This window comes from Tinamus guttatus, unplaced genomic scaffold, assembly GCF_059628265.1.
Source record: "Tinamus guttatus ecotype Peru unplaced genomic scaffold, ASM5962826v1 Tinamus_guttatus_pri_ptg000364l, whole genome shotgun sequence".
Lineage (NCBI taxonomy): Eukaryota > Metazoa > Chordata > Aves > Tinamiformes > Tinamidae > Tinamus > Tinamus guttatus.
In genome coordinates, this window is record NW_028288898.1 from 1,406,507 (window position 1) to 1,428,718 (window position 22,212).

At 37.5% G+C, this 22,212-nt stretch overlaps 1 protein-coding gene across 1 annotated transcript in view; it reads left to right on the forward strand.

Annotated features, from left to right (window-relative positions):
* The window catches only part of PIK3CB (phosphatidylinositol-4,5-bisphosphate 3-kinase catalytic subunit beta), a 38,884-nt gene that overhangs the window by 6,711 nt on the left and 9,961 nt on the right, over positions 1 to 22,212 (forward strand). The window contains exons 4-17 of the mRNA XM_010223055.2: positions 2,683 to 2,865; positions 3,133 to 3,303; positions 3,879 to 3,956; positions 7,140 to 7,391; positions 7,966 to 8,062; positions 8,957 to 9,087; positions 9,358 to 9,411; positions 11,309 to 11,497; positions 15,283 to 15,404; positions 16,501 to 16,644; positions 17,567 to 17,666; positions 19,721 to 19,899; positions 20,586 to 20,695; positions 20,935 to 21,013. Of these exons, the coding sequence (XP_010221357.1) occupies positions 2,683 to 2,865; positions 3,133 to 3,303; positions 3,879 to 3,956; positions 7,140 to 7,391; positions 7,966 to 8,062; positions 8,957 to 9,087; positions 9,358 to 9,411; positions 11,309 to 11,497; positions 15,283 to 15,404; positions 16,501 to 16,644; positions 17,567 to 17,666; positions 19,721 to 19,899; positions 20,586 to 20,695; positions 20,935 to 21,013 (1,889 nt within the window). The remainder of the gene's footprint in view (positions 1 to 2,682; positions 2,866 to 3,132; positions 3,304 to 3,878; positions 3,957 to 7,139; positions 7,392 to 7,965; positions 8,063 to 8,956; positions 9,088 to 9,357; positions 9,412 to 11,308; positions 11,498 to 15,282; positions 15,405 to 16,500; positions 16,645 to 17,566; positions 17,667 to 19,720; positions 19,900 to 20,585; positions 20,696 to 20,934; positions 21,014 to 22,212) is intronic.

Here is a 22,212-nt window from a genome sequence, read left to right on the forward strand (position 1 = left end):
TAGTTGAGTAAACAAACCTCATAGCTTATTTTTAAAGGAAGGAGGAAACTTCAATTTCCACCTAGAATAACAATTTTATTTTATTTTTCTGAAAATGAAGTTCTGTGATTCTGCTTGAGTCCAGCATTCCTCATGCCCCTGTTTACACTGTAGTCCTCTGTAATAACAGTGAGGGATCAGAATGGGAATACTTAGCCTCTCACAAGTGTGTAATGTGTCTGACTACGTTTGGTATATGTTTTGGCCCAGTTGTGAGGTGTTGATGATTCAACCAATTTTATTTACAAACCTATGTTATTACTGATAGCTGATTTACTGATTACTGACAGCATCTTTATTAACTAAAAAAAAAAAAAAGGCATCTCTAGTAAAAGCATCTCTTACACTGGAGATGCTGCATGAAGGATGAATGAGGCCTGGGAGCAGCACCAGCTGAAGTTGCCTGCATGCTTGGCTGGGAAAGTTCTTGCTGGTGCAGAATGTACTTGCCTGCTATCTTAATAGCCCAAACTGCTGACATGGGAAAAGCTTCAGGTGCTTCTGCTGCCTCTGTTAGACATTCAAATCTTGATCAGTTCAAATATGAGCGTCTTGAGTGCAAGAACTTGGCTCCAGACTTTGCTACTGCACTTAGTGCTAAATATCGTAACAGCAGAAGTAAATGAGAAGAGTTTGGGGCGTACTGGGTCCTTGGAGCAGGAGACATAAACGCTTGTTGCCTGGACTTCATGGTGAACGGTGCAAGCTGCCCGGTGGCCCAGGGAGCAGGAGGAGGGAACCGCTCCATGGGCCATGAACGAGGGGAAGAGGTGTCCGTCCCCGGGCTGCTCTGGGAGGAGAGTGTGTCACTGCCTGACTGCTCAGTATCGCTGTGGTAGGACAAGAGGAACCGCCACGGCTTGGCAGTGTTTCCAAAGGAGGAAGCTGTTCTGAGCTATGCAGTTTTGAAACTGAGGAAATACGGAATTAATTTTGCCTGAATTTATGATTGTGCTTTTCCATTTGAGCAGCTTGGCTGCTGACCAATAAACTTTTGTATAAATAAAGCATGAGGCAGAAGAACGCAGCAAGAGCACCTTTCACCTTTTGAAATAATAGCTTTTAGAATTCCTATGTGTTCAGCAGTGTGTGAATGTTTAAATAAAAAAAAAAGCTGAATGAACCTTTGCAAAATAAATGTGTGTGGAACATAATGTGGGAGATAGTGTCCCCTATCTCGTTTACTTGGGAATTTTAATTGAATTAAAACTTTATTTCATATTAAAAAAGACAACAAAAAACCCACTGACTTGTTAGCTTACCTTTTCAGAGCAGAATCAAAATAAAACACCTCTGGAAGTGTGTAAATAGCTTCTAAAAGATCTGACCAAAATTTTTCTTTAAAAACGTTGCGTTCAGTATGCCAGCAGTACTGGCTGCTGCCCCTTTCCCTCCAGCTCTCCCACTAAAATGGTGCAACTGAGTATAAAATCACATCAGCAGTTTCTACTGCTTTGCTTCCTGAAGCTTTCCCCCTGCCCCCCTCTTACTGTTGTTGTAGGTAGAAAGAGGATGATTTAGTAGTGGCCAGAAAGAAAAACATAATCAACACATTTAATACCACTAATGACTGTGGAAAAAATTCATACGTGTCTTCTCTTCCCTTCACACTGTAAAATGCAAAGTTATAATTCAGTCTTCTGAAGCTCAGAATTCAAGGGGGCTCTCTTAAAAGCTACTGAAACAGTTGTTTTTTATAATTAATTGTGACCAGCCCTACATGTAAGGATTTTATGTGCCTAAATCTCTGATATCTCAGGACTTAAAACACACACATGAGCATATGCAAATTGGATCCTGAATTATGTCTTGTTACATTCAAAATGCTAGTTTATGGTAAGATGATTAGAAACTAATCCTTGATTTTATCCATGTGAAACAAGTCTTGCAGCTTAGCTGAATGCTTGCATAATCCCAAATCAAGAATTAAACTGGTTCAAAGGTGGAAAAATTGAAATAAACATGACTTCATTTTATTAGAAACTCCCCAAATACGCTCCTGCTATGTGTTGTTTTATAAACTTCAGAAATAATATGAAAATATTGAACTATGTTACAAAAGCATCTGGACAAGGTCCTGAGCAACCTGCTGCAGGTGACCCTGGTTGATCAGAGGCGTTGGAGTAAATGATCTCCAGGAGTCCCTTCCAACCTCACCTGTCCTGTCATTCTGTGGAACATCTTAGGTTTGCTTATTGGGATCTGGGGCTAGTTGATGCTCCTGTAAGCAGTATAGATCCTTAGGGGTGGACAGTTTTGTCATTTTTTTGGGGGATGGCTGCTGCTCTGTTTGCAGAGATTAACTTCTGTGCACACTTTTCAGTACTGTAACGTATTTCTGCCTGAGTGGCAAAATTGAGCGCTCTGATCTGGATGGTGATAAAAACAAGAACATTCAGGTCAAGGTAGCTTCAGCTTGCATAACTGTGGGGTGGTGAAGCGTTTTGTAGAAACCCCTTTGCTTTTGACATTTAACAAATACACTACAAAAAGTTTACAAAATAATCTGAATTATTTAATTTCTAATTTATGTAGATACTTTAGAAAACTGAAGTATTTCATTCATTGTGCATGCTATAATTTAAGCCTTGGATGTCTGATTCAGAGTATGGATATTCAATATTCCCGTTTGTGTTTTGTTAGGATGTATTTAGTTTTCAGGTGTCTCCTAACATGAATCCCATCAAGCTGAATGAGCTGGCAATCCGAAAACGTTTGACTATCCATGGAAAAGATGATGAGGAAGTTGATCCTGCTGACTATGTGTTGCAAGTTAGTGGAAGACTGGAATATGTTTTTGGTGACCACCCCTTAATTCAATTTCAGGTACATAAAACCCTTGGGTTTTCCCCATTCCTCAGTGTCACAGTTACTCCCTGCTGCCTTGGCTATAGTTTTTTCTTGCTCTATGTGTCTCTGGGCAGAAACCCTGCTGAGCAGTCATGCTTCCTGTCTGCTAATTGCTCCCCTGTGTATTCAGTCATGAAATATAGCATGCATGCCACTTATTTGGTGTATTTACAGTATATGCTTGATTTTTTGCTGCAGGAATATGCAGTTACTTTACAAAAAGTATTTTGCATGTGTTTTTAGTACATCCGCAATTGTGTGATGAACAGGACTCTTCCTCAGCTGACTCTGGTCGAGTGTTGCACCATAAAGAAAATGTGTGAGCAGGAGATGATTGCGATAGAAGCTGCTGCAAACCGAAAATCATCCAACCTTCCTCTTCCTCTGCCACCAAAAAAAACAAGAACAACAACTGTAAGTTGATCTGGAGAATCTCGAACGCTCAGAGGGAACAGTGACTGTTGAATATCAACCAGCAGTGCCTGGACTTGTGCTACCACTTCTGTTTTCCAGCGTGGGCTCCAGCGCGTCCGCGCGGGGCTCTCCTCGCTGGCCGGGAGGCTCGCGGGGGAACGGGAGGATGGGAGCTCCTGTCACGGCATCCGGCTAACGTGGCCCTTAGTAGGGTGATGTCTCCTTCGTGACACTTCGGTCTATGGAACAGTTTTTGTTGCAAAGGGTAGACATTTATTCAAACGGAGTAGTGTATTTGGAGCTGTTTCTAATTGACAGCAGATATTACTCAGTGTATTTTCTTATTTTGTCTTCATATTTTCAGATGTGCATTTTTTCCTAATCTATTTCCATTTAGCACACTTAGTATGTTCTAGTAGTTATGATAACCTTTTTTAAAAGATCTCCTCATTTTTAAATAATCATGCTTTTATTTAACTTGTATTGATGACTTTTGCTAAGATGCTTAGCTTGGAAAATAGGTTTCAGTATGTTACATTGATTAAGAGTAAATATTCTTTTGTTTCACTTCTCAGAGTGTTTGGGATATTTGCAACCCATTCAAGATTCTGCTGTTGAAGGGTTATAAACTAAACACAGAAGAAAATGCCAAAGTAAGTAATAACACCTAGTTTGAGAAGATATTCTGTTCATTATCCAGTAATTCTGCAGTATTTGTTGAACTCATCCTGCAGGTTTTAATTCAGAAAAACTGTAGGCATTTCAACTAGTCCCAGGTGTGAGTCTTGTTTATATATCTGCAGTTGAGTATTATGTGCTATTAGTTATCGCAGACAGTATATTGTATTTTATATTATGCATACACACTATATATATCTTTATAAATATGTACAATTGTTCCTTTATATTCATATTTTGCTAATGTGATATGTGATTTTTTAAGATAGTGTCTAAGTAGTCATGTTGTCGTGGAAAAAAAGGCCTATTTGAGATTTATGCTATAAACAGCCAACAAATGTTGTTTAAATATAAAATCATTTTTAATGGAACATAGGGTAAATTTGCCACACACAAAGTGTAGTCCAAAATGTCTTTTATGTGTCTCTGCATGGATTACATGCTTTTGTTGTCTGTTGTTTGTTTTCTAAACATACTGAACACAAAATAGTACTATCACTTCCTCTAAAATGTACATGGCTGGGCTTCTGTCTGTATTACAGACCACAAGTTGTTAACACATGGAAATTTATTGCACAATTACTTTTAAGACCTTAGAAAGGCCCTTGAAATAGAACAACATTCTTTTCCTTTATTTTGTTTGGCAGACAATTAAGTAAATAGTCATCTAGATAGGAAAGAAGTTCAAAATTAGCCATTGAAGTTGGCTGTCGTCATATTTATTTGGTGTTTTTTTCTTTGAGAATTATTGGTGCCACCTTCTTATGTGTTAGGGGATACTGTATTGTTACAGCTAAATGAATAATAGTCACAAATTTACTACATGAGTCAACGAGTGTGGAAATAGGTGGGTGCTTTTCCTGTGTCTTAGCTGTTATTTAGCTGTTTGTGTTAGGTTTTCTTGACTTTCTGTCGAGTCCTGTGGCTTTTAAAGGGGAGTGGAGGAGGGTGGGTGGAGTAACTGTCATGGGTTTCTTTGTGTAGTGGTGATTTTTTTCGTATGTACAAAAATGGAGCTACAATTAGTTTCACTATGCCTTTAAAAAAAAGAGAATTTTACACTTGAGGAGCAGCACAACTTGTCTATTCCTTAGTGTTGGTCTTTATGGCATATAGTATTTTTAATTAATCTTGAAAACTGGCAGTCCTATGGTTACCCACCTACAAAAAAGGGTGCATAACCTTGGGAGCTCGTGCTTGTTTCTCTGCACTGTCACTGATGTGTCACTGTTGAGAACACAGTTGTTTCCGTCCTCGTTCTGTGTGACTCACTGCCCTTGTTCTTTCGCTTTCATTGTGCTTTGGACCCAGCCAAGATTCATGCGTTTTTGCTGAAGCCACCAGCAGATTCATAAATGCAGGGTTTGCAGGAGGAAACAAAACGTTTGCCACATGAATAGTGCTCTGCCCATGTGTCATTCCTCTCGTTGATGCTTTTCAAGAATGCAGAAGCTTAGAAACATGCAGTTTTCTGTGTACATCTGTTATTAAGCCGGAATGCAGAAGTGAGCCCCTTGGTAGCACTGACCTGTAATGCCAATAGCTGCCACTTCGCTGCTCTCCGTCCTTTCCTGCTCCTTGTTTTTGTAGTCCAGGTTAGCAGTCTCATCACCTTGTGGGTGCTTAGGCCAAACAGAATTCCTGGGAATTATGTGCACTAAGAGCATGGTGACAGAAAATGCTTTTTCCCTTCCTGACTTCATAAGGAAATCGAATGTTATTTGAGATAAAATGTCAGAATTCTTTGTGCAAATCTCTAGGGAACGTCTTGTATCTTATGCCCAGCCATACTTTGCAGATTCCTATTAATAGGCATCTTCAGTGAGTTGGAAGCATTTTGGGTCCAACTCTGTCAGCATTTTCCTGAATTTGCTGCTCAGTAAAATCAGGACATGATCGAAAATCTCAGTTTAGTGCTATTAAATCTGATTTTGAAGTGCTGTAGACTTAATGCTTTAAATGATTCGATTGTAACAGGCAAAAAAAAAAAAAAAAAAAAAAAACCTTCAACCTCCACCCTCCCACACATACACAAGCCCCTGAAGTCTTGCCCAAATTTAGGACAAACTGAATTTTAAGTTCAAGTAAGTGTGGCTGACCTTTGGTTTTAGAAATGAATATAAAATATTTTTCCTCATATGCAACTGCAGTCAAAGGGAGTGGCGTGTTTGGCAAGTTTACTAGGGAAGCTTTAAAATTATAAAAGAATTTGTACGTGAGCAACATTATTAGTGTTTGGACCTTCTTACGTTTACTGAGGTTATTGTTCTTATTACCATGCTTTTAATTCTCTGCAACTCAAGGACATTAAATGTAAGTTAAAGCAGAGTCTACAATTTCTGGGTGTCTCTGAAATATTTGGGTGATGGGGAGAGGAGTGTAAGATGGGAGCAGAGAGGATGTTTAAATGATTCAGCCATGAAACAAGAAAGATGGAGTGGTTTGACATGTGAACCCTCCCTTCCTATTTTCTAGGCAGATTTTAGATAAAGTTAGCACAGATTTGATGGGAGTTATTTTCAGTTAGTGCTCTGCAGGGAATAAGGCAAAAGCCACGTTTTTTTTTTTTTTTTTTAACGTTGAATAAGCTGAATATCTCAGTACACATTTTGCTACATTTTTCTACAGAAAGAATTTTCTATGATATAGAACTTCTATAGAAAGATATTTCTTTCAATTTATAATTATATTTTATTTTAAAAATTTACAATTTACAGTTTATTTAAAATATTGTTTATTAATTAAAACTTTTAATTTACAATAACATTTAGACAGTTCTTATTTTTCAGACTGCCTCATTCTCATGATGACATGAGAAAAGAAACAGTTTTGGAATAGTGCTAACTCTTCCATATTCATGTAGTAGATAGGCCATTTAATTTTAATGTGTACAATTAATTTATTCCTGGTCAAGAACATGAAGAACAGAACAACAAATCAGTTGTTTTCAAAAATGAATTGGTTTGGTTTATTTTACAAACTGAAATTTACTGTTTGTTTTTAAGTTTAAAATACTGCTTAAAGATGTATATCTATAAGTTCTGCAGAGTTTTCTGTGCAGAATTCTCCAGGTTCTGTGGGTAGGCTTTGCGGAAGCCTTCAAATATTTTTTTTTGTGAAAATCTTTACATATTTTCCCTCTTATTTCTTTATTGCAGGTTCATGTTAGGGCTGGTCTTTTCCATGGGACAGAGCTCCTTTGTAAAACAATTGTAAGCACAGAAATATCTGGGAGAAGTGACCATGTTTGGAATGAAACACTCGAGTTTGAAATAAATGTCTGTGATCTACCAAGAATGGCCAGGCTCTGCTTTGCAGTTTATGCTGTGATGGATAAAGTGAAAACCAAAAAGTCAACCAAGACAATGAATCCACCCAAATACCAGACCATTAGGAAAGCAGGAAAAGTGGTGATTATTTTAATAGTTTTTCTTGAGTTTACCTCTGAATTATATTGAGCTGAGTATTCAGAAGTCTTATGTACTCATGTTAGTGTTCAAGAGTGAAAATAGAAAAAAATGGTATTTATAAAGAATGCCTGTACAAAGAGTCACATGTTTCAGGACAAAAAAAAAAAACCTTATTCTTTTCGGATGCTTGCTAGTAAGCCTGTTGGCAAATGACTGTATTTAGAAAAGAATTGCATTTTAGTTATTCTAGTTATTTTTTTAGGTTAGTTTTGTTCTGAACTCTAGATACGGTAGGGTTTTTGAAAGATTAAAAAATGAGCATGTAGGCTTTTATTCAGGGAAACATGTATTTGTAGTGTGCCACTGTGGTGTGACACCCTTAAAACTAAGTTCTCTTTTTCACTGGGATGTGAGCATGTACTGAAAACTATTTCTGTGTTTTGTTTTTTCTGGAAGATGGAACTAGTTTTTTTTTTTTTTTAAGCTCTTAATTTTACTGATTTTGTAGTAGTTGCTGCATTCTAATATTTAGTGGAATTTTAGTTTCCATTTCAAAAATTATTTCTGTTCACAGCACTATCCTGTAGCCTGGGTAAATACCATGGTATTTGATTATAAAGGCCAGTTGAAGAACGGAGAGCTCATACTGCACAGCTGGTCGTCATTTCCTGGTAAAGTTTAACTTGGAAGACTCAGAATTGAATTACTAATGAGGCCAAAGAAGAGTAATATAAGATAATGAAATATTTAATTTCAACATCCAAATTCTGTCATCATTTTCTTTGTGTTATGTGGGTTAATGTATGCAGCCTTAATCTTTTTTGTAAAAGTCAGTTATTATGTCATAAGGGTCTGTTTGGGAATAGTCTTATAAAATTTTCATCCATTAGAAAATTGCATGAAAACTGAATAATGTCCTCTTTAAGATGCCTTTTTGGATTTATTGCTTGTTTTTGCATGCAAAAAAGTCTCTGACAAATAGATAAGCTCTTGGATATTTAATAGTATCTTAAGTCAGCAAAAAAGCCCAGGTTATTAGAATTGTTTTAAGGTTTCACTCAATTCTGATTTAGATGGCTTGCTGAAACTGCCTGAAATACACACATCACACCGCATCCATCCACAAGAAATACCATGCCAGCCTGGCTGTATATAGTGATGAAAGAAATCTGGCTTAAAACCCCTTTTGTTTCATACTGTTTGATATAGGGGTAATGTGTGCTGATTGACAGAAACTGAACTCCTCACTGTGATTGAAACTGCATTAGGGGCTTGGCTTAGTATGGAGATATCTTGGCTTCTGTTGATTTTGTGTTTCTTTAGGAAAGAGAAAATCTTTCTCATAGGATGAGAATCCAACATATCTGAGCATGTTGGGGGAGACGGGGCGGGTAGTCTATGCCTGAAATTCAGTGCATAGTGGAGAATGTGCTCTGTGTAGCAAAATATGCTTCTGTATGTTTTGTGCAGGAAGCAGTTTCTTATTTCATCTTGGCCTTTTTGGATTTTTTTTTTTACTTTATGTAGATTCCTGTTCTGTAATATTATTTTTTCTAATATTTTAGATGAACTTGAAGAAATGTTAAATCCAATGGGAACAGTCCAGACTAACCCTTACACTGAAAATGCAACAGCTTTGCACATTAGATTTCAAGAATATTCAAAACAGCCTATTAATTACCCTCCCTTTGATAAGGTAAGGTACTAAACTGCTGCTGTTGTCAAGCTGCTGACTCTTGTCTTGCAACACTACCTTTTCCCTGAATTCTTTGTTTCCTGCCTTCTAGCTAACATACTGCAGTTGTTGAAACCTGGGCCATGTAATATTGTCAATGTCAGTTTAATAGTGTTCTAAATTGTCTAAAATAGCAGTAATTCTTTAACTGGCTCAATTCTTTAGTATTTATCTATTTGGTGAAGCCAGGTTTGAGTTTAGAGCTGACATATTTAAAAATATCTTTTACAGATACTTGAAAAGGCAGCGGAGATTGCAAAAAGCAGTGACAACGCTGCAATGGCGGTAAGCAGCTGCTGAGAGCTCCAGCTGCAGCATTAGCTGCCTTTTATATGTTCTGCATGCATCTATAAAGAAATTAGTGTAATAGTTGACTAACTTGCTCTGAGTGTGCGAGTTGGTTCCTGTGAACCTCCTGAGTGTGTGAGTTGGTTCCCTCCACAGGAGGGTTGCATGGGGTGCGTTAGGGACACAGCTCGGATTTCCATTAGTGCTGGAACTGGGAAGCGTTCCCAGCTTGTGTAAAATATTTGCAGGGACAGAGCTCTGTATTATCAATTTTATGGTGGTATCCTTGATGGTCAGATGTTTCCAAATAAATGCTTAGAAATATGGTCATTATTCTCAAACAGGACGTTTCTTAAATTTGATAATTTTATGATCCCGAGAAAACAGGTGGTTCTGAGTTGAAGACAATTTTGGAGATGATCTATAAAATTTGGTGGTGTTTTCTTTAATATTTTTATATTTGGGAAAATATTGTAAAATTATATAGAACACTGCAAACATGGCTAAAGATAGTGAAAGCACAATAGGAGCAACAGTAATAACTGCATTATACATCAAGTAAAAGAAGTTTCTTGAAAAATATGTTAGTCAGTAGTGGTTAAAGTGCTCAGGAAGAGGGAAGGCTCACCAGGACTTTTGTTATGAACAACTGACTTTACAAATAACTGGAATTCTTGCATAGCAGATTGTCAGCTTAGTATTGTGACTTCTCATTTAAAAACTTAGTGTTCTCAGACACAAGGATCACATTATTTTTATGACTGTTTACTGTTTATTTTGAAGTAGGAATAATGGGTGTGTATTTAGTTTACCAAACAACCATTTCATTTGTTTAGTACTAGCTAAAGGGTTAGTCTTAATTAAAAAAAAAAAAAAAAAAAAAGGAAAGCTTAAAAAAAAAAAGAGGGAAAGGCTTAAAACTATCTGTTCTACTAGCATGAGGTATTTTTATATGATAATTTTTACTGAAATGATTTCGGCACAGCGCATGGCTCAGGGCCCCATCCTTCCTGGAAGGAGCTAAACTTAAATTGTGTTTAGTTGGTCAGCTGAACCTGTGCAGTATGTGATGTCCATGTGCTGTGTGCTGCTGCTTTCAGACCCAAGTGACTTGTGCTGCCATTTCTCCTGAACTTGTAAAAATTAGTCAGAAACTTCTTTAGCCTTTTTGAAGATAAGGGCAGCTTTAGATTAATGTATTGTTTCCAAAATACATATTGAAACTAATTACTACATCATTATTCAGAAGCAGCAGCTCCTGTTATGTTTCAGTGCCTTTTGGAATTCTCATTTTGGTTATCTCTTTATATTTCTGGCCTCGTATTCTGTACAAGAGTACGAGTGGAAGTAAGCCAGTGTGATTCTTAAATAAAGATTCATTCATGTAATCAGATTTATAGAATCAGTGCTATTAACATTTCAGAGAGGAAAGCAACCAAAATCATGTCTGGAAAAGACAGGTCTGGATTAGAAGATGAAAAATGTGCTTGTGCGAGTAGCAAATATATTTCCATTTGTTTAGTGCTGGAGAAGTATCTTTTGGCGTTTGACTGGAGGGGGAACTTGCTGTGTATGTACACGAAGAAAATTTGCTTAATTGAAAACCAAAAGGAGAAAGTAGATTCTGAATAAATTCCCCATCTGGAGTTGGAAAATGGAAATATTGCCATCTAGTGTCATAAACTCTAACAGCTAGGTATTTTTTCAGAAACTTCTGTACGCTGAGCTTGACTTTATTAGAAATCTATGATAGGACAGAAAGGTATAATAGGCATTCCCCTGTGTGCCTGGACTTTGGTGTGATGTTTTTTCTTTTACAGAATTTGTAGTATTTGAGGTAAATGTTAGAATCTTACGAAATGTCTTGAGATGTTCCGCATTTCTCCTTTTCCAGGGTCGAGGTGGTAAGAAGTTTTATGTTGTGCTGAAAGAAATAATGGAAAGAGATCCCTTATCTCAACTCTGTGAAAATGAAATGGACCTTATTTGGACGTTGCGGTATGACTGTCGCGAGAGTTTCCCACAATCACTGCCCAAACTGCTGCTCTCCCTGAAGTGGAACAAGCTTGAAGATGTTGCTCAGGTAAGGGAAATGATGAAGAGGGTGGGAGAGGAATGCTGCAGTCAAAGCATGAGGAAATTGGGAGGAAGAGTGTGTGTGTGCTTTATTTTATTTATTGTTTCCTAGCCAATCATAGAAATCTTGAAATGGTGCAGTGAATTTTGGCTTATAAAATAAGGTTGTGCAACTTCTGTAGTATGGACTTGTAAGCAAGAGCTTACTCTAAAAAACAAAAAAAAAAAACAAAAACAAAGTTCTGAGATCCTTTGAATGATGTGAAAAGCCTGTAAATTACTCATACAGGCTGATTCGAAAATCCTGAAATAAAGTTTGGTTAAACTGCTCCAAGGCCATTCAAATCCCTGTCTTGAATTGGGTAATTAAACCTCCTTGAAGCAGCTGATTTTGCAAGAGCTGCAGTGCACACTAGGGAGAGCAGGGGCCTCGTACTCCTCAGGGAGGCAGTCTGACCAAGTAGGTCCCCCTTGAAGAGCCTGTGCAAGTAATTAAGGGCTTTGAGTTAATTGTGAAACAAGGTTACATTTATAGTGCCAGTTTGCTAGCTAGCTGTGCAAGGGTGTTTTGTTATGCTGTATGGTGTCTGGTGTGTCTGTATTTTTTTTTTTTTTTGCCTTGACCCAAATAGAATCCACATCTGAAATGCTTTTTGGGATTATCAAAAATGAAATGTATGGGAAGCTGCTGCTGCTTGATAGACTGACTTAAAAGTCAGGTTTGTGTATTTGTATTGGAAGTTTTGACTCTGTGCACACAGCAAGCTGAGCCAAGCTGTACAAATGTGGATGGTACCAACGGACACGGAACCGACTGTAGGGGTGAATCCAGACCTTGTGCTTCGTCTGCCCACCCTGACACTGCTGCGCTTGGAAATGAGGCACAAGTGTGTGCAGATTGTTAGACTGAGATAATAGTTGGGTTGTTGTGAGAAAGTGATTTGGACATTTTTATAATAATTTCTTCCACTGCTTATTTGGAAGGAAAGCTATTTTGTGAAGTTTAAGCTAAAAAGCAATTACTGTGCAAGATTAAGGTTCATAACATACATCCGTGTTCTTGATTATTATTCTGACCTTTTTTGGAAGAAAAGGAAACCACTTGGTGAAAACCCTAACTTCCATCTATTCATCATAGGATCTTTGTGATTGCTCAGACTCACTCGTCGTTTTTGCCTCCAGGATAGGAGGTTCTACTAAATCCATCCCCCCAATTAGACACTCTGAGAACTTGCAAAATAACTGGATTTTCATCTGTGTCAGTGCAACGAGCACTACGCTAATGAAACACATGTTTCTCTCTCGGGTTTTTCATATGCAAGAATTCCCTTGTTCTTAATGAATTCTTGTATGTGCTTCTGAATTTTTTTGTTTATTATTAAGTTATCCAGAAGTTTGAATTGTAAAAATATAAGCAGGTATTTGTCGTTTAAAAATGTTAAATCTGTTACTGGGGCCTTTGAAAAAAATTTTTTGAAAACTGATGTCAAATATAGATAATTTACAGTTTAAAAAGTGCTTTAAATTTGGGAATATCGATGCAATTGTATAAATAATTTTATCAAAATTAATGGCTGAAAATAGCCACGTTGCTTATTCCTAGGTGCTCTCTGCAAGGCCTGTTTTTCTGTTTCTTTGTGACCAGACAGTAGTGTGGTGTGCTTGAATATGATTTTGGGCACTAGTGATAGGTTATCTCAATTCTGAAACATGCCCAAGTCATTGAAGTACTTCCATTAACTTTTCCTGGTGAGGAAAGACAGCAGTTTTTTTAAATGGATTTCCAAGCTGATATGATTTATGCTTTACCTCCTGTTCATATTCAATATATTGAGTACTAGCTAGACATGTGCAGGGATGAGGGATGTGCAGCCAGTTGGGCTGCAGTTTTCTCGTAATAAAAGCTCCAAGGCAGGATGTGAACAGAGCAGTGCATATTTGGGAGATTTTCTTAGCCTCTCACAGGTCGCATCACCTAACGATTTCTCCTTTCAATCATCTCTGAAGTAATTTTAGCAATTGAGTGGTGGTGCAGTCAGAATGAGATTTGTCCCTTCAGATATGCTTCATGATGAATGTTCATGCCCTAGACTGACTTTCAGAGTTCATTGCCTACTTTGTGGCATGCCATGCCATGCCCCAGAAACTGATGAGTTGATTGTTATAACCCATCATTTACAGAATATTTCTGTATTTTTTTCTGGACCTGAATTCAAGTGGGTTGTCTAGGAGTCCTGCTCTGTTTGTTTTGAAGCTTCTTATTCTGCCTCTGGCAAGCATGATTGCTGTTTGCAGTTTCAGCATCTGTTTTATGGTATTGTCTGTCAAGGGTTTTTTGTTTGTAGGTTTTGAGGACTAATACTCCGTGATACGTAGGTGCTGGTGGCTATAGTGCTTCTTGACATAAGGACTGGTGTCACTGATCCTTCCATGCTTCGGATTAAATAGGTTTTAAGTGCATATTTCCTTGGAAGAGGACATCTATATTCAGAAACATCTTTCATATCTTGATGAATCCTGCCTGTGTTGCTTCAATAAGTGTTGGCTCATGAAGACAGTTGCACTGATTCTTTTGTCTCTTTCTGGAATTTTAGCATGGCTACTGGATTTGCAGTTTGGTTGATTTGTACCTTTTTCTTCTGAAGTTCACAAAACTGCACAGATGAAGCAGTTTAGAATTTGGTCCCTTTAGTGTTTAAACGGCATTATGAAACTGCATAGTAAATACAGCCTAATATTAAGAACTTATATGTTTCTCATACTTGAATTGGAAATATTAGTTGCATTGTGACATAGAGCAGAAATTGGAGATTTTCACTATGAGTGTAAAAGGGCTACCAACTTGGGATAAAACTACTAAGGTCATTTTAATCATTCAGATGTTAGATTTTTGTCAGTTAAGTAAAAATACATTATCAAATTTGTAGGAAAGGAGGTTTTTATAGTGAATTATGACTACTACTTAAAGAAGAAAGATCTTGCACTATTGATACTATGTTTGCACACGCAGACTTGTTGATTTTCTCTTTGTGTACTGCTTTCAGTCATAGGACTATGTTATTAAATATGCCTGGATACTTGTATGTGTATATATACATACACATATATGTACCTATGTACAGATATCTCCTTAGTGGGTAACTTTGTTAATAATTCGGTCTTGTGAGACCTTTGCATATTTTTATTCTTAGTAATCTGAAAAAAATACACGAGTGTATCTTCCAGCACATTCCTGTTTTTGAACGTTAGGATTTATTTCATATCTAAATCGAATAACCCTTTCTGCAGTTTAACCCAATAGCTATTCATAGTGCATATGGGAAAAGGCCGTACCAGTTAAGGAGGCTAAATATTTTTGGTAAAGACTTCTCTAAACAAAACTCTTTACAATTTTTTTTGAAAAAAAAAAAAAAAAAAAGAACATTACCAAAATATTTACATATATTATATATGTTATGTATATTCATGAAAGCTTTAACAAAACATTCTTTAAATTTTATTGAAACTGTTTATAAAACATTTGCATGTGGGGTTACCTAATTTTTGTTTACTGTGCACCATGTCTGTGTATGAAGAAATGAATTTTTCTGACTAAATGTAAATAAGACCCATTGCCAAAACAACGTGGATAAATTTAAAGGGCAAGTAACTTGATCAGAAATGAGACTTTTTTTTTGGTAAGTTGATAATCTCCTTCTGTTAGTATGAGTGCTTTGTCCAAATGCAGCTATGCTTGTTGCTTTCTTAGTAGTTACTTAATGTGTAACCTAATATTTTTCTTTTTAATAAAAGCTTCAGGCTCTTCTTCAGATATGGCCCAAACTTCTGCCTAGAGAAGCATTAGAGCTGTTGGATTTCAATTACCCAGACCAGTATGTGAGAGAATATGCAGTGAGTTGTTTAAAGCAAATGAGGTGAGTATGTGCTTTAGTTCAGGAATTGTTGGGGGCAAAACATAATTCCGTTTGTCAACAAGAAAAGGACCCGAAGGAGAAAGGTTTCAGCAGGCTGCCTGCCACATACAGGTGCCCAAGTAAAGCATCTTTTCTAGATAAGTAAAATGGCAGCCAAATAAAACTGTGTTATTCTGCTGTTCCATACTATTAGGAGGACACAAACCATGTATTTTTTCTTGGAGAGGGTTTGTCTATTCTCACCTTTTCTGGCCAAAGGGAAGGCAGGACTGTGTGAATATTTTCATAATGAAGGGATAAAATATTACAGGAATCAGGTAATAGAACAACTGCCACCCAACCACCCTTCACTCACTGTCAGCTCTTATCTGCATCATTTAATAGAAATGTAAGCTTTAGCTTGCGATGATAAAATGAGAGAACTATTTGTTCTTTAGGGTAGGCTTTGCTATCTGCAGTTCTTACTTTATCATATATAATTTTGCCATTCACTGTAACCTGAGGCAAGGTTTGTTTAACCTTATCATTTGCAGTATTACTGCTTATTTCCTGTCCTTGAATTCTAAATTCCCTATGGTGAATAGTTTAATGATTAATTTTTTTATGGTCAAGGCTAGGTTTTTTGGAAAAAAAAATATTTTGACTTCTTCCAAATGTAAACAAGTAATTTAGCTGTTGGGCTAGCCTAATAATGTTGAATTGTTCCATCTGGAATTAGTATTCTTAGTTCCATCTCTGAAGCAAAATTATCTTCAAGTGAGTATCAAAAAATTGATTTCTGAGTTTTTTTAAAAAGTCTGCTGAAGCCAGCTGATAAAAACTGCAATCTAAAGGGGACACTTTGGGGATCCTTTCCTTTAAGGTGTGATGGTCGTAGGGTTCTGTCAGAGGCAAAACTGACTGATAAACCAACCTGCCTGGCAATTTTGCACTCAGCTGTGCATTATTTTTCTTTGCCATGTGAGTAAAAGACTGTGACACTTTGGCTATTGAAACTAGGTCTGTTATAGTTGGATTTGTCCTGTGCCTGTGGGTTCCTAGCAAGTCATTCATCTAAGTCCTATGTTACTAACTGGCCTGATGTGCCTCGTTCTAGTGATGAAGAGCTCTCCCAGTATCTTCTTCAACTCGTGCAAGTCCTGAAATATGAACCTTTCCTGGACTGTGCGCTCTCCAGATTCCTCCTAGAGAGAGCCCTCGCTAATAGGAGGATAGGGCAGATGTTGTTTTGGCATCTAAGGTAAGACTTCCTCCATTCCCTCTTGCTAAACCTGTCATGCTGTGTTGGAGCTGCAGTGGGCAGTTTTTTGCCTATAAAAAAATGGTTGCAATCTTACTTCTTGGATTCCTTTACATTTGGCTTTTATAGATCAAAGGAAGCCTGTAATTAAAAATATAATGTTGTATTTTGCCATCCTTTGTCTGAAGGAAGTATTCCAAAGTGCCTTCAGCCCTACCTAACTGATTAGTTGTGTGTGAATTTAATCTTGATGTTTTCAGCTGTGCATGCAGTGTGAAGACAAAATGCATACTTCTCACTGGGGAGAAAAAATACATATTGAGAGAGTAACAGAAAATGGAGTCAGCTCAGTGAGTAGTTGCTACCTTTTAAGGACCCAATCCATGAATGGCAGATGCCTCGTGGCATGGGCTATAGCTTGATTCTGCACACAAAATGCAACTGCTTGTTTTAATGTTTTCAAATTAAAAGACTAAGTGCTATACAAAAATGCATGACTAGCATTTACTGTGATGTACAGAGGCTTGTTTCAAGTTATTCTTCCTCAGGAAACTATTTTTTTCCCCTTATGAATATTGAGATTACACAGTTTAACAGAGCCCTGCCTCCCAATATCATCATTTTTAGCTTATCAGTATGAATTTTTGCAGTGAAAGGGGTTCCTGAAAACAAATCCCATCACTCCCCCTGAAGACCGTTGCTTCTAGAGCAGTTCTAAATCTCGAAAGAAGTGGTATGCATTGAAACTAGGCCTTTCTTGTGGTCCATAAATGTTACATTATTTTTTATTAAATTTGCCTTTTATCTAACTGACAATGAGGTGTTTAGTTTTCAGTAATTTTTTTCCATGTTAATGTCTTAAAGAATACAAATTTGTAAAATGATGCAAATGAGCAGCTTTTGTCCTGCTTTGTTCCCCCAGGTCAGAGGTTCATATCCCTGCTGTTTCGGTGCAGTTTGGGTTGATCCTGGAAGCTTACTGCCGAGGAAGCGTTGCGCACATGAAGGTGCTTGCCAAGCAGGTAGGGACTCCCCCTGGCCTCGCAGGCTTCACGTAGCCAAGTTTGTAACTCAGATAATGATCCTGTTTCCCTGAACAAAGTTAGGTGTGAGGGGAGGAAAAGGAAAGGAGGGAGAAGGAACTGGCTGCAGTAATGGAGCCGCCTGTGGCACAGAAGCAGTCAGCTCTGCTGGGCCTTGGAGAGCAGGACTGATGCACAAGTAGGCAGGAAACGGGTGCTCGGGGCAGGGCTATCTGCAGAACTGCTGAAAGAAGGACCCTTAAAGCTATTTTTTTTTCCTTTTCATCAAGAACAGCTCGTTTAAGAGAACCTGTTACTTGTTTAATATAAACTTCAGCTAGGTGACTGCAGGATTACTCCCTATAGCTTTAGTTTTTGTTAAAAAGTGGTGATGCACACAAACTGAGTTTGTGCTGTAATGTAGTATTCCCTGAAAGTCAAGGTGTTGAAGTAAAGCAAATATTTATTTTAGTGCTAATGTAGATGTGTCAGTCAAAGGGAAGAGGAGAGTGGTTTGCTTTTCAATACACACTAGTACGTAAATGTATTGGCGGGTCATTAATAGACACGCTCAAAAATCTTCTTCTGAAGGCTCTAATACAGTTTTAGCAAATGTAGTTGCTACAATAAAATCCATGAAAAGAGCTCTCAAATTAATCAATTTCCTATATCAGCTAAAATAAAGCCACAAAAAAAAAATACAGCTGTTGTGTGGTATCTGACAGTTTATGGCAGTTCTGTCACTGCCTGTATTGAAACTGTGCCTCAGGGAACAGGAGAGGAACGTACCACTTGGCTCTTCGCTACTGCAACTCGTGGGGCATTGGAGAGATGTCTCTTACAGAAGTGTGCTTGTTAGTATTGTCAGAATCGTGAAAAGATGAGGTGATGAAATGCTTTAAGTAATAGACCTGAGGTCAGTAAAGTTTTTGTGCACTTCACAGGAAACAAATGTCACTAGAATCAAAGAAGGGGCAAAAAAATTCCCAACTGTGAAAACACGGAAGAAATTCAAAGTAGAAATACTTCAAAAAGTTCCTGTTTGCACAGCACAGGTTCCATTTTGTTCCCTTGTGAGTGGTGTTTGTACAGCTCCTAGAATAGTGCAAGAGCAGAGCGCGCTGGGTTTGGACAGATGGCTGACCTGGCAGGGCTCCCCTGCCTCGCTTTCACAATCAAACTGCATTCAATTTCCCCAGCATCCTGCCTGACACGGTTCAGGCTGTCTGTAAAAGCGGTAGGTTTGGACTCAGCACCTTGCAAGATGGACTGAAGCTTCCTTGTATAGAAATCAATATTTGCAAGTATTACATTGATACTGTGTGAGAGAGAAAATGCATCCTCCTGAGCATATTAACAGTGGCTCCTTTAAGTATGACTTACGACTATTTTATAATCAGCTAACAACTATCTTATGTAGATGCAATGTAGAAATGATAGAGATGATGTTTGTGTGTGCAGTAGGTTTGTTGCCAAGGGGCTTTGCTGTGCTAATGTTATGTCTGTTTATGTGTGTGCAGCTAGTTTGGTTGTTTTCTTTCATGCTGTGTACCAGTAAGAACTTTTCAAAACAGGAAAAGGGGAAAGAAAGGGCTAAACCCACCTATATTCCTGTAAATAATTGCCTTATTACACATTGAGAAAGTATAGCTTAGATAATACGTTATGATTATGAATGGCCTAATTGATTAGAGTTTCTGAGCTTACTGAGGAGAGCTGACTTCAGTATGAATAGTAACACCTATGTTAGGTGCTCTGTTGATTTTGTATGTGGCCAAAAAAGGACTTTGTATTTTGAAGAAGGAATTTGTATAAATGTTTTGTACATGAAAAGATTTCATATACTTTTGGATAATATTAAGTCTGACTTTCAAAAGTGACATGAATTTATTGTACTTATTTTTATGATTACTGCTTAAAAGTGTAAGACTTCTAGGCATGAGTACTTTAGTAAGATTATTTGATGCCTTGGTTAACTACTTTAAGATTTGTTTTGAAATGGGATTTTGTGCATCCTGTTGTGTGGGATAACTTTTAAAAATAATCTCTTTCAGGTGGAAGCCCTTAATAAAATGAAGACTTTAAATAGTCTCATTAAGCTGAATGCCATGAAACAAAGCAAAGCAAAAGGAAAAGATGCAATGCACACGTGTTTGAAACAAAATGCATACAGGGAAGCACTTTCTGACCTCCAGTCTCCTCTGAATCCTTCTGTTATACTTTCAGAATTACAGTAAGTTAGGAGTAATTGAATCAATACAGCTCACAGTAGCCTTTTTAGGGAAATAGTAAATCAGAAGGTACATATGCTCTAATGTCTTTTGACTGTATTGTTTAGCAGATGTGTTAACAAGATGCCTTTTCTAGGGTGAGAGAAAGTTTATTGGGTATCTTGTCAGCTGTCTGAGCAGATCTTCAGCTTATTAAGGTTAAGATATAGGTTCAGACTGAAGATATTTGCAGTTTGCCTTATACTTAATGCTCTCATAAAAAAACATACTTTTAAATAAAAGCCTAAAGTGACTTAGACGGTGTTCTTGGTTTCTGTTTTCACAACAATAAGTACTGCTCCCCACCCCCCCAAAAAAAAAAAAATAACAGCACTTAAACATAAAACTCTAAAAATAGGTGCAACAGGATGTGAGGAAGATTATATATTTTCTCTGAAAATAATGCATGCTTAGTTTAGATTTAAGATGAATGTATGCCAGTCATCATGGTGTCTATAATTCATCTGATATATAACAAGTATGTTCGTTACTTGATAAGCACTGAGAGCACAGTAGCACAACAAAAGCAGAAATAACATTTATGTACCTCCAAACTGGAAGTACTGCATTTTCTATTCTGCTTTGAACAATGTTTAATGCTGTTGAGTTATTTTTATTTGACTAAAATCTGTGTTATGTTTTCTTATAGTGTCGAAAAATGTAAATACATGGATTCTAAAATGAAACCTCTGTGGATAGTGTACAACAATAAAATGTTTGGGGGAGATCTTGTAGGGATCATCTTTAAAAATGGTGATGGTAAGAAATGTCAACAATTCAATAGTTTTCCTTCTCCTCTTAAATTCTCACACTTATGCTCTGTTGCTCTGTGTTAGCATCGTTTAATCATGCATTATTCTAGCACCGATGAGCAAATTTTCTCCCGTTTGGCTTCCAAAGCATACACTTTATTGTTCAGGTAGACTGATAAAGACAGTAGACAGTTTCCCTACAGTAAAATCAGGAATTGATGTAATGTTTTCAACTTTTAATTACAGATCTCCGGCAGGACATGTTAACACTCCAAATACTGCGCTTGATGGATGTACTTTGGAAAGAAGCTGGTCTGGATCTCCGGTAAGGGTCTCTTCTCAGGGCTTGTTTATTTGGAAGGAGAATCCACTTCTACCAGGAAAGCTTTTCTGCTTTTTAAATCCCTCTTCCTAACTCTTGTCTTTCTAAACTTATGTAGTGATGCACAAAATTTCCATTGCCAAGGTGAACAGGCTGGAGAGAAGTTACCTTAACTCATCACGTGGCTTCTCTTTGCAGTGCAGTTTGCAAATGGCCCACATTACAAAAGAATTTAACCTTGAAAAGAAATAGTGGAAGATGTGAATTGAAACATTGGGGATTTTATTTATTGTACAAACAGGATGTTTGTCCTGGTGCATCATATCTCTTATGGTGCATATAAGTCATCACACTTATTATAAACTGCACTGTTATTTCTGGTATACCATTTTCTTCTTTTGAAAGTCATCCAGATAAGAAGGCTTATATGAGGTAAAGATAAAATTTTTGAGTTAAGGGTGCAGGCAGGCTTTGACTTTTGTAGTGTTGAGAGTGATCTTTCCCAAATGAGGGGTTCTATCAGCTCCTCATGTAAGAAACTTATCTGTTAACTGGTGTTGGTTTTTCTGCCATAAGCACAAATGGGAGTTCAATTAGCAATCAAGGGAATTCAGTCCTCCTCTAGGTTCTAATACACATCCTCGTGGAGTACCAATCTGCCAGCCAATGAAGAAGCATTTGTGCAAAGACATTTCATAGTCTGATGCTTGAGCACTACTGCCCAGAAGATAGCTGCTGAATTCCTGGTCTAGATTCTGTAGTACGTAGCTCTAATAGGCCAATCCTCTCAAGCAATCAGAAAATTTTAACTATTGGTAGATTTGGGGGTGGAGGAAGTGCGGAAGATAATGGGCACTGGAACTAGGTTTGGGAGATTTGAGATTCCTCATAATAGAATTTACTGTCAGATTGAGAGCTACCAGATTTGTGGACGACCCAAGCAATCAGAATCTTTTTTTCCTTTTTTCTTTTGCCTCTTCAACCCTACTCGTCTTTTCTTTCATGCAAAAATATGGTTTTTGCAGCCATGGGCACAAGGGAATGTATTCCAGTCCAAATAAATTTCATGCTTGATATCTATTTCTAGGAAAATTTAATAGAGAAATGTCTGCCTTCTGCATATTAAAAACAGAAGGGCTTCATGAAAATGAGAGCAGGAGAGCTGCTTATGCTCCTGCCCTAGGAGGGCTGCAGCAAGATGG